At 40.1% G+C, this 18,255-nt stretch overlaps 1 protein-coding gene across 49 annotated transcripts in view; it reads right to left on the reverse strand.

Annotated features, from left to right (window-relative positions):
• NCOA7 (nuclear receptor coactivator 7) overlaps positions 1–18,255 on the reverse strand; it is a 159,768-nt gene that overhangs the window by 54,031 nt on the left and 87,482 nt on the right. For all 49 annotated transcript variants that reach the window (XM_084957479.1, XM_084957502.1, XM_021088655.2 and 46 more), the window contains 5 exons: positions 9,013–9,092; positions 5,442–5,549; positions 2,702–2,815; positions 2,021–2,146; positions 126–310 (listed from right to left, as the gene is read on the reverse strand). In XM_084957479.1, coding sequence (XP_084813605.1) covers positions 126–310; positions 2,021–2,146; positions 2,702–2,815; positions 5,442–5,549; positions 9,013–9,092 — 613 coding nt within the window. The remainder of the gene's footprint in view (positions 1–125; positions 311–2,020; positions 2,147–2,701; positions 2,816–5,441; positions 5,550–9,012; positions 9,093–18,255) is intronic.

Here is an 18,255-nt window from a genome sequence, read left to right on the forward strand (position 1 = left end):
ACTCACCACTACACGATCTCTCACTCCTATCAAGTCCCTCCTATAATTTTTGAACTGCATTTAATTCTCCCAACACCACCACCACCTCCCTTCTTTTTCCTGGTAAACAAAGGAATGTCTCTTACGATGGCAAGGCATCTTTGATCTTCATGTGCGAGATGTCATTGTACAGGGCGATGGAAACGACCTCTTCCATGGGGCAAATGAGGCCGTACTCCTCGCACCCATTTTCAATGACCAGGGGATCAGACTTGTGAGGGTCAAACATGATGTTGTTAGGAGTGACGATCATGACGCCTCCAACCACACCCTGAAGAAAAAGACAGGACAGAGTTGAACAGGCAAGACGCCACCACCACAGAAGCTTTGCTTTTCTTTTTGCCTTTTTAGGGCCCCACCCATGGCATATGTAAGTTCCCTGGCTGGGGTCGAATCAGAGCTGCAGCTGCTGGCCTACACCATAGCCACAGCAATGCCAGATCCGAGCTGTGTCTTCAAGCTATACAGCATCTCACAGCAACACCAGATCCCTAACACACTGAGCAGAGCCAGGGATCGAACCCACATCCTCATGGATCCTAGTCAGGGTCGTTACCACTGAGCCACAATGGGAACTCCCCACAGCAGTTTTAATGAACTCGAGTTGCCACTACATTGACTATGTGAACCACGGTATCCTACAAGACAACTGCACTCTCTCTACAAGGACTGGAAAAACAGGCTGAAGAAATGCAAAGGTGTGTGCTGAGGCAGACCAACAGATTGCCTCGCTGGTACAACTTGGGTAGGATCTTGGGCTTCCCAGGAACATCTCAGTTTCCCCAATTCCCTGTCTGTAAGAACAAAGGGCTGTCCCAGGTGCTCTCCTGCCTGAGAACTGGGTACTTTACAGTTCTCTCAGCACGCATTCACCACATGTCCAACAAGTGCGTGGTGGTGTGCTCTGGAAGCAGCTGGTTCAGAGCCACGGGGCCAAAGAACACTCATGATAGTTCACTCTAAAATGCTTAGAAAGGGCACATTCAGCAAAATTCAACACAAATCAGAATATGAGATCTTTGCGGACAAAAGTGAATATATCTGAACTATGGAAACCGAAAGCAAACAGTAGCTTGGTGGAAACCCAAAGCCTGCAACTTGGTCAGTTTACATGGTAGACCTTGCTGGCCACACAGATGTTATCTACCAGGGATGGCAGGATAGAAATGACCCCCCCCCCTTTAGGTAAATAATTTATTTTGATGCTCTTAATGAGTTTAGTGATCATCTTCGCAAAAAAAAAGTGTTGCATTCCAGACATTACTTAATTCTTCACTGCAAAAGTTTTAAGTGCATATCAATAATGTATTTCCCTACCATTTGAACCTGGCAATGATGCCTCTACTATGAGCACAGGAATTCACTTTATATCATTACTCCTTCTTCAGAGGCTCACTAAAAGTTACATTTGTTCTATGTACAAAACACCAACAACCAAAAAACTGAAAACATGACATAACGTTTATCATACCAGCTTCTCTAACAACAAATGGGTTGAGAACTTAACCATTTTCCAGTTTAGGTGTTAAATTCTTTACATGAATTAGCTTTTAAATATAACACACTAATTAGTTAAATTTTATTATTGTTCCTATTTTATAGTTGAGAGAAACAGAAGCTTAGGAAATTTAAATGCTTTGCCCATGGTCTCAGAACTAGTGATGATAGAGCTGGAGTTTAAATTCAGAGAGTCTGACTCTAGCATTTGCTATGAAACATATTCTACACTGTCTCCCTAACAATTTACAGGCTAAGAACCAAAATAGAAGTGACAAATCCAAGGTCACAAAGAATCGCATTTCCACTCAATGATCCTTCCCTTGGTAAGTAAAATGCCAGGGATCCAAGAGGGGACAGCTGAGAACTCTTAAGCTGAAAATTTGGGTAAGATATTTTCATGTAGCCTGTCTTCAGTAATTTGGAACCTAATTAGATTTTCCATAGATTTCAAGAAAAGGAAAGAAATTTCATAGCCATATACCTTTCCATCGGTGAAGTATCGACAGTTCATTTTTAAAAATTTTACCACGCCTGGCTCGTCTTCTTCAGAAGTAGATGATAAGACTCTCTCGATGGGTTTTAAGGCCTTTCTTGCTAAGTCAGCATCCTTCAGAAAGCAAAAGTTTCCAAAATCAAATAGAAGCACTTTTTCAAAAGATTACTTATCTAATCATATGAATCAAGTCATCTGAGTTCCCTGTAAGTAACCTATTTCTACTTAAGTTGAACATAAAAAGGCAAACATCTTTCCTCCTCCAAAAATATCACAGATACCCAAATCGAACTAAGATTTTACAAAAGTACTTATGCATGAACCCATACCTCATCAAATATCTTTAGAAAATACCTAACATGAAATAATTTATATTTGACTCATGGTTTAAATTCTTTGGAAAAAGGAGTAAAAGTAGAACAAATAAACTATCGCTCTCAATGAGAGTTTAACATCATACTTCTATGTAAACAAGGAATGCATTTCTGTCTTTGGGACCTTAAATGTGAACAGGTTTCTTCTCTCAACTAATGACAAACTACTTAACCCCACCTCTTGTGGGGGTGGGGAGAGTTTCAAATGAACCCATGAAAAATAACATGTAGCATTCTATTACTCAAAAGCTATGGTTGATAAATATGAGCTTGAGTGCACGACTGACATACATACAGGCAGTTTATCATATTCTGCATCTGATGATGATGGAGAGACAGTAGCACCAGGACTGGATGATGATAATCTTAAGGTACTGGAAGGAAAGTTGGCATCTGGCACAAAAAGAACCTGAGAATGGGAAAGAAAAGCTAGATGAGTCCCAAGAATTGGGCAAACCACGAGGCAGTTTTTATAACACTTGGTCTCCACACAGTATCATTCTTGGTGCAATGACTAAGACCTAGTTGGCTTTCACAGAACTCCTGAGCAACCTGGGGTCTCACAGAGCAATCCATGAAACAATACTCAGCAATATGAATGTGTGCTGAACACAATGCAGGAGCTCACAGAAGGGGTGAGAAAGATGGGCAGGTATTCTGAACAGGTCAAATGAAGCAGGTGGGTCCATGGGAAACTTTGAACAGTATGTAGGATTTGGATAGAAAGGGAAGAGCCTTTCAGGGAAGGCACTAATAGCACAAAGGAATAGAGCAAGATTAGCACCGGCATGCCTGCAAAAATAACACCTGGAGTTTCCGTCATAGCTTAGTGGTTAACGAACCCGATGAGTATCCATGAGGATGCAGGTTCAATCCCTGGTCTTGCTCAGTGAGTTAAGGATCCAGCGTTGCTGTGAGCTGGGGTGTAGGTCACAGATGTGGATCAGATCTGGCGTTCCTGTGCCTGTGGCATAGGCCAGCAGCTACAGCTTCGATTAGACCCCTAGCCTGGGAATCTCCATATGCCACAGGTATGGCCCTAAAAAAGCAAAAAATAAATAAAAAACAAATAAAATGCATTAAGATGGAAAAATCAACATCAAAGAGAAATAAAATGAGGACTGATTATACTGAAAACACGTTCTCCAAAATTACCATGAAAACTGGCTCAAAGTTTCCAAATAACCAATAAGAAGAAACAGATATCCTAAGTTAGCAGAATTCAATGTCCCTAAAATAAAAAGTTTCTCAGAAGTACAAGTATTCTCCCATGAAATCTCATAGAAAAGTGTCTCATACTGTACCATTTGTCCCTGATGACAAACTGACAGTAAATATAGTAACCCTGATGACAAACTGACGGTTTTGGAGGACTGTTCTTCACAACATCTTCGAAATGGGTCAGTGGCAAATGTCAACACTTTAGAGTTCCTACTGTATAGCAAAGGGACCTATATTCAATATCCTATAATAAACTATAATGAAAAAGATTTTTTTTCTCTCTTTTTAGGGCCATACCTGAGGCATATAGAGGTTCTCAGGCTAGGGGTCAAATTGGAGCTACAGCTGCCAGCTTATGGCACAGCCACAGCAACATCAGATTGGAGCAGCATCTGCAACCTACACCACAGCTCACGGCAATGCTGGATCGTTAACCCACTGAGCAAGGCCAGGGATCAAAGGATACTAGACCAGTTTGTTATTGCTGCCACAATGAGAACTCCAGAAAAGAATATTTTGAAAAAGAATATATGTATAACTGAATCCTTTTATGTATAGTAAAAATCAACAACACTGTAAATCAACTGTACTTCAATTAAAAAAAAAAAAAGGATTAGGAGTTCCCTGGTGACTCAGTGGGTTAAGGATCCAGCATTATCACTTCTGTGGCCTGGGTTCAACTCCTGGCCCAGGGAACTCCTACATGCCCTGGTCTGGGCAAAAAAAAAAAGTTTAGAGTTCCATAAAATCAGTTTACAGAAGGCTAAAATAACATGGTCTTGGTATACAGCTCTCTTATTTATTGCATGTATCTAGACTAGAGGGATGAATAGATATCATTTCTTCATCCTCCATTAATATTTTTCATACCTGAGCTTTTGACAAGCGTTGGGCAACATAGGTTGAGGTTTCATTGTTTTATACTCTCTATGTCAAATCAAATGATAATTCCTATGCTTAAACAGTTCATTGCGCCATGGATGGAAGTGACAGCAGAACACTGGGAAGCTCAACCAGAATATGTTCTGCCTTAACATGGAAGTGTTCCTGGATCACTCTTCTCAATTCCTGATCTGTGCCAGCAAAACTGTGAGTATAGCCAGCTCCTGGGACAATCAACAGCACATAACTGCTTAGTTCTATGAGGGTAAGACAGCCCAGTAAAGGCTAGAAGGGACATCTGAGATAAAGCAGTGCAGCCCCTCATTTCAGAGCTAAGGAAATGGAGGTCAGACTTGGGCTTATCAGACACAACCTAGAATAGATTTACAAGGAGATCCTGCTGAATAGCATTGAGAACTATGTCTAGATACTCATGTTGCAACAGAAGAAAGAGTGGGGGAAAAACTGTAATTGCAATGTATACATGTAAGGATAACCTGACCCCCTTGCTGTACAGTGGGAAAATAAAAAAAAAAAAAAAAAAAAAAAAAGGAAGTGACGTGCCCAGTTGAAGGAAATGAGGCTTTGGGGCAAACTGGATTAAACTGAAACTTGTCATTCTCGATTCGACATTCTAAGAATATCTGTATGAAATGCTACAAGGAGAAAGTTATATTAATTTAGCTTTTCTGGATGGAAGCATCTATAACATAAATAGTTAAATAAACTGGTTTAATTATTTGCAAATCATTCATCTCTGATCAGTTCATAAGTACCAGGATGTGTTCAGAAGTCTTGGATCTAAATGAAAGACTAAAACAACACACAGTATCATTAATGATAATCCTGTGACACTAAGAATAAGTCATTAAAAATGGCAATAAAAATAAATGCACAATTTCTAGAGTAAAGGTCAACAAGAAAATCATTACCTGGCCTGGAACAATAGTATGTGTGAAAAGCTTATTCAGCTCCACTAGTTTATTGGGAGTGATGTTAAATTTCAGTGCTATAGAGTTTAGGGTGTCCTGGATTTCAGCCTAGAATAATCAAACAAACAAGATTCAAAACACAGAGCAAAAACAAACAAAATCTTCCTTTCAATAGTCAACAGTAATCATTTGTAATATGCAAGCATACATCCAAAGGTATTATGAAAAAGGTGAACAGATGTTCAATTCTTAATAAAAAGTCTTGAATATTATTCATTTCTGGACTCCCTTATCTTCAGATTTTATTGTCTACTAATAGATTTCTAAGCTTACTCTGGTACAATTTGGGGGTATGGAGTAGAGGGTTCATGAGATATAATACAAAACTAAGAAGAAACAGAACATACACACAGTACTGCTAATAGGGGAAATGGGACTACTCTCTCCCTCTTTGCATTTTTCTGTCTATTCACCTGTCTCTTCACTGCACTTTAGGCTCCTGGATTGTAGCCTGTTAGTGGCCTTTTTCCCCTAACTCACAGAAGGCACTTAAATATTTGATAAATGAATAGAGATGAATGCAGTGAAAGGCAGGGAAATCATCCAAGAACTTCAGCTTAGCTACTAGAAATTATTCACCGACTTTAAAATGACAATTTCCCCTGGTCAGCCAAATTAATGTTACCTCTAAAACTTGTGACATCAGTCTCAAGTGAATGCTTCTTTCCTTCTCTAATAGAGGGGGAATAGAAATAAAGAGGGCAGGAAGAAGATGTGAAACTTCAGAGAAAAAGCTCCACCCAAAAAGAAGTCTGCTGCCTCTGGTCAGGTCAACTGCCCAGGACAGACTCCCTATCCAGGGTCCCTGGATGGGACTTGTTAGTAGGAACTCACTCTGCGGAATGTCACAGAGAAGTTCCCAATTATAGCCCTGAGTCAACACTGGTGGCTGTCCCTATAAGAAGAACTGGCTTTACCAGAGGAGGCTTGACTTATGGGTGGAGATTGGTGGTGGCTTCAGAAAGTTGTGGACAGGTGAAAAGATACTTGCCACTCACTGCCCTTGAGGATTAAAAACCCACCAACAAGAAGAACTATCTCAGGCTAACCAGGTAGAGATTGCACTAAAATTACCTCAAAGCATTTCTGGAACAAGATGTAAATTAATATAATTTTAAAATCATTGAAAACTTAAAATATGCCCCTACCTTTACCCTGAACAAAATCACTTGTACTAAAAATGGAAAAAATGTTTGAAATATACATATATACGTATATTCAAAATGTTATATATTTACATAATATATTAAAATCCAGGGGTATTCCAGGGTTTAGAGTCAGTAAAAGACATAGATTCATAATACAGACTAGAGCCAACTGTTGGATCTGAAGTCTGTATCTGCCCCTTGCCAGCTTGTGCCCTTGGGTCATTTGGTTAACTTTTCTGTACCTTGATTTCTTTATTCAAATAGGGATCATGCAATTGTAATTTCTACTTTAGAGCACTAACTCCATGCAAATGATCAATACATTTGCTTCGTGTTTTCATGCAAAAACTTGAAGATACTATGTATAAGGGGTTCAGGGAAGGAGAGAAACTTTCAACAATCAGGAATTATTACACACGGATAAGATATACATATAAACCCAAATTACAGATGCTGGGAGGAATACTAGTATCATTAAATACTTGAAAATAAACAAAATTTTTGAATAGCCACAGCTCTGGAGCAACACAAGCAATCTGGTAAGTGGTTTTGGTCATGATTCTCTAAACACGAACTTACGGATCATCTTTTATTTCCAATGATAAGTAAACAAAATAACCTGCCAACTAAAACTAATTTCTATAACATAAATCAGCGGGCAGATCTGTATTACTAATTCGACCATTTACTTATATGAATTAATGTGGGGTTGATTTTTTCACTCTTACAGCATTGCTTAGTCTATGCCATGGGAAGCATCTCCTAGCAAACAATACTACTCATTTCCTTGGAGGGGCTTGTGAATCACACTGCTGGATACATACATGGCTTTAGAAGTAATACTGTTATTAATGATAAATAATCCAGCACCTCCTCAGTATCTTCTATGAAGTAAGGCACCATGCTAGGTGTTACGGAGTATCAACAAATATTGTAGACAGTGGTAATGTAAGATATATAACCATCCCAAATCCTTTCTGGAGGGGATCAAGCCTATCAACTACAGAAAGATGCCTAAGGATGTTCGCAGAGCACCAGCATGAAATGCCGGTGCAGGGGCTTTTCAATGTGACCCTACAGAGACTTGGAGAAGATTTACCATTATAGATGAAATGCCAGGGAAAGACAAGTCTTGCTGTTTGTGTAATACAGAGCCTGGCATGGCACACAAAAAATGAGTAAAAAATAAACACACATGAGGAAAATACAAGGGCAATGGCAACAGCATTTAATTTCTTCCCTAGAAGTCACAACACTCCCCGGCAATGTTAGTTCAAAGCGAATTAAAACAGATCCCTGGCCAAATGCCCACTCTGTATCAGGCCTGGGATGAGGACACAGCTCCTGGCCTCCAAGAGCTCAGGGAGCAAGGAGAGAGGCGAGTACATGGCACACAAGGAGGAGGGAGCAGTAGCGGACACACACATCGTATTACTCCTGTGTTGATACAACCATATGGAGGCCTATATCCTGCAAGCACCATCAATAGAATGGTGACCAAAAAGAGGTCTAGTTTCTCTTCACAGGCATGTAAATTAAGGCACAAGGTAGACATTAAAGTAACAACCATACTAGTGAGTCAATAATGTTAAACTGAGATAAATTATGTAAAGGAAGATGAGTCAGTGAGGGAGTAAAATGAAGGGATCCGGCTTCAATTTGCTGGACGGTCCCAGAAAGGAAGCATGCACATGGAGGATGATAGGAAGAAGATGGTAAGGATAAGGTTCTGGTTTGTAGGAATGGACAGATGATGGCGCCACTGCTTTTTGACAAAACAGGAAGCTTGGAGGTCAAAGTGGATATGTTGAGCAGACAACTTAATTTATAGTTTGGGAACTCAGAAAGCACATCTGGGATGGAGACCTAAAATTGGCCATCAATGGCATATCAAAGGTCATTCAAGTAACAGGTTTACATGAGTTTGCCCAGGGTAAAAATAAGGAAGGAAGAGAAATGAGTTAGAATGGGTCTTAAGGAGGAGTTCCCATTGTGGCTCAGGGGTTAATGAACCGACTAGCACCTATGAGGACACAGGTTCGACCCTTGGCCTCGCTCAGTGGGTTAAGGATCCAGCATTGCTGTGAGCTGCGCTGTAGGTCACAATCGCAGCTCGGATCCCGCATTGCTGTGGCTGTGGCATAACGTAGGCCAGTGGCTACAGCTCTGACTAGACCCCTAGGCTGGGAGCCTCCATGTGCCATGGGTGTGGCCCTAAAAAAAATAAAAAAGAATGGGTCTTAAGGAGCTTTGCTATTTAATGGCTACACAAGAGGAAGGCAGCAAAGGGGCAGGATGTGTCAGGAAGCAACATTATGTAAATCTAGTGATATTAAATCTTCGTATTATCTATTTATACTTACAGTGTACTCCATAGTACCATGGGGCTTCTGAACCACCATCTTCTTTTCTTTTTTATCGTGTGTTTTGTTTTGATTGTCATCTGAAGAACAAAAGGTATGTAAGCAAATGATTTCATTTTTAGGAATTGAGGGTAGGGTCACATACAGTATATTAAAACCCACTTTGAAATCGATTTTGAGAAAAAAAGAATCTAAAGGGGAGTTCCCATCGTGGCTCAGCGGTTAAGGAATCTGACTAGGAACCATGAGGTTGCGGATTTGATCCCTGGCCTTGCTTAGTGGATTAAGGATCCGGCGTTGCCATGAGCTGTGGTATAGGCCACAGACTTGGCTTGGATCCTCTGTTGGGGTGGCTCTGGTGTAGGCCGGTGGCTACAGCTCCGATGAGACCCCTAGCCTGGGAACTTCAATATGCCGTAGGAGTGGTCCAATAAATAGCAAAAAGACAAAAAAAAAAAAAAAAAAAAAGAAAAGAAAAAAGAATCTAAAGGAAAAATGGACTAAAGGCACAAACAGATCATACTCATAAAAATATATTGTTCATCAAGGAGTCCTTGAATAGATGATTAATGTTCATCATAATCAAATAGTACAAACAATAATGAGTTTCTGTTGTATAGTTATTAAAGGATTAGTTTAAATGATGAAGTATAATGAGGAAGTTAAAGTAAAACTAGTACAGTCACAATATAAACAATGTATAATGTAAACCAGTGTAGCACTTTAAGAAGGTGGTTTGTCCATATGTAACAAATGCCATAAAAAGTTCATCTTTTGACTCAGTAATCTTTCCCTTATCTATCCTAAAGAAAAATTCAAAAGAAAAATGCTATGCACAGCATGTGTTTACTGCAATATTATTTTTAATAATGGAAACATGGAAAGACCTATACGTCCAACAACATATTAAGTAGGACCATAGATTTTGTGGTTTTTAAAGGTCAAAATGGTCAACCTGGAGTTCCTGTTATGGCTCAGCAGTAATGAATATGAGTAGCATCCATGAGGATGCAGGTTCAATCTCTGGCCTCCCTAAGTGAGGTAAGGATCTCGGCATTGCTGTGAGTTGTGGTACAGGTCACAGGCATGACTCAGATCCCGTGTTGTTGTGGCTGTGGTATAGGTCGGCAGCTGCAGCTCCAATTCGACCCCTAGCCTGGGACCTTCCATATGCCATGGGTGTGGCCCTAAAAAGGACCAAAACGCCCCCCCAAGACCAAAAAAAAAAAAACGGTCTACCTAATAGTTTGGCAGCTGCACATGATTCAACCTAATTGTTATGATTAAACACATTTTAATATAATCAACCCAGACATCGAAAACTAGAGAGACATAGTTCAAATGGATACCAATTTAAGTGACAAAAATACAAAACCTAATTGACGATGAAAAGATGCTCTTACTTGCACGATATCAGAAAAATGCGAATTAAGACAGTGTATCGTGTTACATCTATTAGCATGACAAAAATCAGGAAGCTGGATGATTCTAGTGTTGACAAAGATGTGAACTGCTCCTAGGAATGTACACTGGTACAGACATTCATTCCATCAGAGTAAGTGTACATAGCCCATCTGACTCAGCAAACCAGCTCATAGACATCCATGCTCCCCTGGGAGACATCATAAAGTGACCTGTTTGAGGGTGTACACAGCAGCCTTACCTGTGGCGGTGGGAAGCAGGAGGGTGAGCCAAACATGCTCTGGGATTCTAGGCAGTAATTAGAAACAACAAGCCGGAAGTACACATTGCAACATGTTTATATCGAGAGGGACAGAATGGGATGTGCAGAACGATAACATTATGTACATTTAAAAGAGGTGCACGCAAAAATACAAACTCTCTTCAAGGCCACATTCAAATAAAAGACTATGCACACTGAACACACTAGAATGGAGTGGAGCAGACAGAGAAATGGGGGTGCGGAATGAGGATAAAGAGGAACTCAGGAATCAGCAGCAAGGGGTCCAGGTCTGACCAGTGATGACAAGCCATGAGCTCTGACGTGTGATTAACACATCCCTCTAAGTCTAAGGTCCTATAATCTCCCCGCCCCCACACACGGACCAACAATATCATCTACATAACAAATATTGGTGAACTGCGTGAGAACTGGAAAGTAACACAGAAAATATTTAAAAGCAGATGAATGCCATGTGAATTAAGTATTTCCTTTATGCTATTTTAACATTAAGAACCAAGAAAAAATAATAAATGCTGCTATTAGAGTCCTTTTCTGGTGATTTAACCAGAGACACTGTGAAAATCCCTCTGGCCCGTAAAAAGTGACCTCCCTTTTTTCAGGTGAGCACACCTAAATCACCTTAGGAAGGTGGGACCACACTGACTGCGTTTTAGATCTCCAGCCTCTGCAGCTTAGGAGCTTCCCCACAGCCTGCTGAAAAACCCAATCGTAGTGGTTTAGAACTCTCGAGACCTACCTGGTATTCCCTCCTTTTAATATCTCAGCTCCACACTCTGTCCCACATGACTGCCCTTCTCCGTGTCACCATAAACAGCTGTCCCTTTAGGTCTGCATGTTTTCAGCACAGTCTTCGTAACCTTCTGTAGGTGCTTCCTATTTCTAGAGTCTAAGTGGCTGCTTCCCACCCAGGCAGCTCTAGCCCCTGCCCTTCCATCTGCTGTGCCTAATTCTCTCTGGCCTCACTGGGGGTACTGCCACCAAATCATGAGCGTTCCCGTATTGTTCAGCTGCCAAGGAAAAACAGGTGCTGGCTGAACTTTTCAGGGTAAAGTCTTAACTATGTACACCTGAAATACTATGAAAAGTAAATTACTTTCCTTTGGTACAGGTGGGTGGGTCAGAAAAATGGCAAACAGGGTAATATTACAAAAAGAAAAAAAAAGCCAAAAACCTTTCTTCCAGGGTCTAAGATTTTGAAATACTTGAGGAAAGGACCGCAACGTACCCATCTTTGAACGTCTTGTGCCTTCACGTGATACCCATTATATATGCAGGCATGAGCTTTCCAATACAGATCAAGGAGCCCAACGTGTTGGATTGCAGGCAACAACGTTTCACTGATAGATCATCACACCAGAAAACCATCTGAACCAATCAGCCATAAACTGGACACTGTCTTACAGTTGATGGAATATAGAAAGCAGAGAACTGGCACATGCTAAGGACTTGACTGAACTGTCTTCATATCATTATAGCATAAGATCAGGTTTTGCATTGCTTCTCAAATTTTTTTTTTGCAGCAAGTCTTAAAGACGGCCAAAAAAAAAAAAAAAGATGGTCAGCTATTGTCTTGGTAAGTGAAGCTCATAGATGTGCGATATCAACCCTCATAGCTGTGCAATATTAAACATGTCACTTGATATATTTATGTCTTCATTTCCTTATCTCTAAAATGAAGATCTCACAAAGTTGTTTGAGAGATTAAATGAGATAATAGATGGTGTTTTTATCTCAGAGCCTGGCACAAGTTAAGTATTTAATAAATGCTATTAATAATAACGCAGTCAACATAAGTAAGCAGCAATTAGAATAGGGTAGGGTGTTGGAAGAATTACACCCTAAGCAAAAAGGTATCATTCCAGAACATAGGAGTGAATTATGACATATATTATGTCACACACACACACACACACACACACACACACACAGGCACACATTCTTTTTCTCATATTATCTTCCATCGTGTTCTATCCCAAGAGATTGGATATAGTTCCCTGCATACATTAGGATCTCATTGCATATCCATTCTAAATATAATAGTTTGCATCTACTAACCCCAAACTCCCAGTCCATCCCACTCCCTTCCCCTCCCCCCTTGACAACCAAAGGAAGAAAGGAAGAAACATACTCACAGACATTATATTTTTACAAAGAACAAAATTTTAAAAAATCCAACTGTTAGAAAACTAAGAATAAGAATGACTGTCCTTACATGATGAAAAATGTTTAGTTACTCTTTGATATTCATTAGAAATATGCTTCTGAACAAGCAGTGGGTTCCTAAAGAGTGTATATCAAAAGAAATTTCCTCATAAGAGCAAAAACTGAATGAGTTCATGATATCACTTCCAGGACTGCAGGGGCTCGTTCATCATCTAAACGCAGCCTAAACTAAAGCACTAGTGAGGCCCCCACCCCTGCCTTAGAGAAGAAGGATTGCAGGGTGTGCAGTGGAAGAGAGACCCACAAGCACTGGCTCCACCCATTCTTTTTATTCCTGTTGTTCTGTGAAGACAAGTGCCTGAGAGCACTTCCAGCGAAGCTTTTAAGGCTTCTGGGCATAATATCTCCCATTCCACTAAACTACAACAAAGAGGCTAACCTAATGTGATGCAAGGCTAAACCACAAGTATTTAAGGTCATAAAAATAAACTCTGTAGTGGAGATGAAAGCAGAAACACTTCAAACATAAGGAGACAGCTTGGAAACCCGGAGGAGGAAGAGGGGACCCCTGCCATTTTCAGGAGGCCACCTTTTCTTTCTGTAAGGCAACACGTGTGCAGAAAGGACACCAGGCACCCACTTGTTCCCTGATGGCCTCTAGAAATTATAAGCACTATAAGCACGCTTCTAAATGCTCCAAAAGTATACCTGAGTAAATGGAGATGAATTCTTGTAACAGAAATATAAAAAGTAAAACACTAACCAAAATAAATGCAGGAATTCCTACCACCAAGTTTATACTCAACTTTGTTCTGGAATCTCTAGTCAAAAAAGCAACACATAAAAGAGTTTTGACTACTGGAAAGAAAGAAATGAAAATCTAATTATTAGCAGATGAATTATCTACCTAAAGAGCAAACATCATAAAAACCTTCAGAAATCATAAAGCGGTTCAGTAAGGTGGCCAGATTTGTCTTTTATGCATATGATAGAAATGTATTTGGAAAAGTCCCAGGCACAATGGTATCAAACTAGAAAATACCTAGGAGTGAATACAGCGATAATGGCAAGAGATACATAAAGGAATTTGTAAAGGTTCTCTGAAGTCTATAGATGGAAGCTTGACTAAATGGTGGTATATACACAATATTCCTAAATAGGAAATCTCATTCCTGTGAATATTTCACTTTCTCTTCAAATTAATTTTTAAATTAAATGCAATCTAGGTCACAAGATAAAAAACATTTTGGAGAGGGGAAACATGTCAAGTTGAAAACCAGGTTTACCCAGAAGCATTAAATACATAAGACTCTCCAAAATTATTTTTGGAAGAGAAATGAGGGATGAGGATAGGTATACTGTATTGATGCTAAAACACATGATTATAAAGCCACAGCAATTAAAATATTATGGTGAAATACCTAAAAATAGAGTTGTATTGAAAGAATTTCGTGTAAAATAAAAGTGCCTCTATAAAGCAGAAAGAAAAGGCTGAGTTTTCACATAAATGTCTTAACTCCACGTTACAGAGGAGGCTCTGGCATCAGGCAGAGTCTCCCTCTGTCCCTGGCTCACAGTGTGACCTTGGACAAGCGACTGTACTTAATCAGAGACAGTTTCCCAGGGCGTAAAATGGGAATGCTAACTGGACTCCCACAGAGGGTCAGTGTAAGGGTGAGATTATGTAAAGCTCTCTGCCGTGTGTGAAGAAAGGGCTCAGGCAACCTTAAGGATTATTACGAAGTGATGTTGGTGAACTAGCTTACATCTGGAGAAAAACCCAGATCACTCTCAAATCAATGCAGATGGATCAAAGATTTAATAGTAATAAGTAAAGTCATAAATGTCTTTGAAGAAACCTGTTGTGGCTCAGTGGGTTAAGTATCCAACTAGTATCCACTAGGATGCAGGTTCTCTTCCTGGCCTCCTTCAGTGGGTTAAGGATCCGGCATTGCTGTGAGCCGAGGTGTAGGCTGCAGACACAGCTCGGATCTGGCATTGCTGTGGCTCTGGCGTAGGCCAGCAGCTGCAGCTCTGATTCAACCCCTAGCCTGGGAACTTCCATATGCTGTGGGTTCAGGCCTAAAAAGACAAAAAAGAAAAGAAAGAAAGAAAGAAAAAAAGGTAGGAACTAAAGAAGTAACATCTACCTTACTGGTGATTATACCCATGCAATGCAACTAAAATATTAAATATTATTATTTAGTATTCTAAGCATAACTTCTAAAATACCTGAATCACTGTTAACAATAAAATTTTAAATAGCTACGTCATGAAGAGCCTTCCTCTCCTGAGCGTAGAGGGGGCAGGACTGTGAGGAAAAACCCTCTACTCTGGGGAACTCTATATTTCATCCTCTGTTGACACAAAGGGAAACCAGGGATTATTTTCCTTCCTTTAAGCACTACACAGGCACGACAGTCTTTGACCAAAATTAGTCACACAGAAGCAAAACCTCAACTGGGAGAAGGGCAGAGGAGTTGCCCACCACAGAACGTTCTTACCTCAGAGCTCAGTACCTGCCTCGGCTCTGAGCAAGCCCTCAATTTTTTGTGGAATGAATAAACTAGTCTCACTCTGACTCCGAAGAACCAGGTTATTTTGGTTGTTCCATCGACATTTGATGTCACTGTAAGAACAGTGAGTGTTCTGAATGTAACTACATATGTGACAAGGTCAAGAGGTTAAGCCCAGAGAGAACTTTCAACCTTATCATCAGTTACTACAGCTCCGGGGAAAAGGAAATTCCGTGTATAGCTAACTTTTTCTTCCTTACTAAGATCCAACCATGTTCTTGGGGCAGTGGAAAAAACATTACAATCTTATTTACTAACTTTTTGCCTTAATTTTCTCTCAGAGTTGATTCAGGGGAAACAGACTGATGTGGGAGGCTTCACTTGGGCTTTGGTACCACACAGCTGGGCTTGAACCCTACTTCATGCTGGCCCTCGGTGGGACCTCTTGCAGGCTTTTCAGCTTCTAGGTGTTCTCACTTGTAAAGGAGGCTACTGCTGCCTGCAGTAGATCATGATGAGAAGGAAATTAATGAAATAAAGCATCTAGTCCACAGGAGATATTCACCCAGAACAGAACCTTTCTGCTTTTCCTCAAGCCTGGATACTGCTTCTCCTCTCCTTCCCAAGCTCTTTCCCACCTTCTGAAAACTCTTTCAAAATGGCTTTTGTTTTTCTTTTTTATAAATGGATCTAGGGCTTAATTGAGTAAATTTAAACTTTAGGAGAAAGTTGAGGAACTATGAAAAATAATTCTATATGAATCAAAACTATATATGGTCAGAATTCCCATTGTGGCACAGTGGAAATGAATCCAACTAGTAACTGTGAGGTTGCGGGTTTGATCCCTGACCTTGCTCAGTGGGTAAAGGATCCAGTGTTGCTGTAAGCTGTGGTATAGGCCAACAGCTGTAGCTCGAGTTCAGTCCCCAGTATGGGAATCTCCAAATGCTATAGGTGTGGCCCTAAAAAGGGGAAAAAAAAAAAAAACCAAAAAACAAACAAACAAACAAACAAACCCTATATATAATCATCTTAAAATACAGTTGAACAGGAGTTCTCGCCATGGCTCAGCAGTAACAAACCTGACTAGGAAGGACTCCTGAGAACATGGGTTCGACCCCGGCCTTGCTCAGTGGGTTAAGGATGCTGTTGCCATGAACTGTGGTGTAGGTTGTAGACATGGCTGGGATCCCGCATTGCTGTGGCTGAGGCTGTGGCTGGCAGCTGCAACTCCGATTCAGCCCCTAGTCTGGGAACGTCCATATGCTGTGAGTGCCACCCTAAAAAGACCGAAAAACAAACAAACAAACAAACAAACAAAAAAACCAGTTGAACAAAAGAAGAAAATATCAATCACCCATTTTATCCACATTGAGAGAGAACCAATGTTGCATTCTGGTAAATACACCTCCAGTAGCTCACTTCTTTTAAACAAAAACAGAGTCATGATCTGTACACTACTGCCAAACTGCTTTTCTACAAAATTTCCCACGTGATTGACTGTGTTCCTCCGTCATTAAAAAGAGGCACAGAGTATTCCATTTTAAGTTATTTATGTTATTTTTACTTTCCCAGTATTTTAAACAATGAAGTGATAGTCACTGCAGTCAAATCTATTATGCTCATGATCATTTCCTTAGGGTAAGTTTCTGCAAACAGAATTGTTGGGTCAAAGGGCATGCAAAAGTAAAGCTCTGGATAAAAATGGCCAAAATGCCTTCTAAAAAAAAAAAATTCAACCACATTACTCTCCCACCAGCAATATATTAAGAGTGTTTTTCCCTTGCACACTCCCCAGTTCACTTCTAATTTGATTTTTCTTTCTTTCTTTCTTTCTTTTTTTTTTTTTTTTTTGGTAGGCTAAGTATTTATTTATTTATTTTATATAATGATTTTTGTTTTTTTCATTATAGCTGGTTTACAGTGTTCTGTCAATTTTCTACTGTACAGCATGGTGACCCAGTTACACATACACATATAGATTCTTTTAATTTGATTTTTCAAACTCACTCAAACTGAAAAATCACTCACCTTATTTAGTCTAATCTGTTGTCCTCCCCTCAGCCCAAACCACATTTGGGTGTTTCTTTTACAGAGATTTCTCATAATACAAATGTGATCTCACATTCTGACAAGCTGGATAGGAAATGAGATTTGCATGATGCCCACGACTATGATCATAACAGGACTAGACTCGGAACTCACAGGACAGCAGTAGACACAGCTGCTGGGTTCCGTGACTAAAATGGATTACAACATACTGTGTTAACGGGAGGGTTGGAGTTGTGAGAAGAAAAGGAGGGGGTTCCCTTTAGGTCCCTTAAGTGACACTCAGCCAGGTGGCCAGGGGCTGTGAAGGTGTGAGGGAAATGGAAAAGTTGCTAAGAGAGTAGATCTTAACTGTTCTCACCACACAGAAGAAATGGAATTGTGTGACCAGAAGGTGCTAGCTAATGTTATGGTGGTAATTATGTTGCAACATATCCATGTATCAAATTGCTGTATACCTTAGCCTTATACAACGTTATGTCCATTTTATCTCAATAAATAAAGCTGGAAGAAAAGAATTACGATGCCTTTTTATATTCATGCTTATAACCATATTTATGTATTTTTCACTTCGTGTTTAACTAGTTGCAATGCTGACCGCCACTTCTTCCATAAAATGACATTTTCCCTCTGTCTCTCTTTTTTTTTTTTTCTTTTTGGCAGCTGCAGCTTGTGGAAGTTCTCAGGCCAGGGAATGAACCTGTACCACAGCAGAGACAATCCTAGATCCTTAACCTGCTGTGCCACCAAGGCAGTCCAATTTTTTCATTCTTGAGGACTACATTTTGACATGTATCTCAGAAAAGAATA

The sequence above is a fragment of the Sus scrofa genome, chromosome 1, assembly GCF_054392235.1.
Source record: "Sus scrofa isolate SSC_HxYL_T2T_F1_AM1 chromosome 1, Sscrofa_HxYL_maternal_Yorkshire_Landrace_v2.0, whole genome shotgun sequence".
Taxonomy (NCBI): Eukaryota; Metazoa; Chordata; class Mammalia; order Artiodactyla; family Suidae; genus Sus; species Sus scrofa.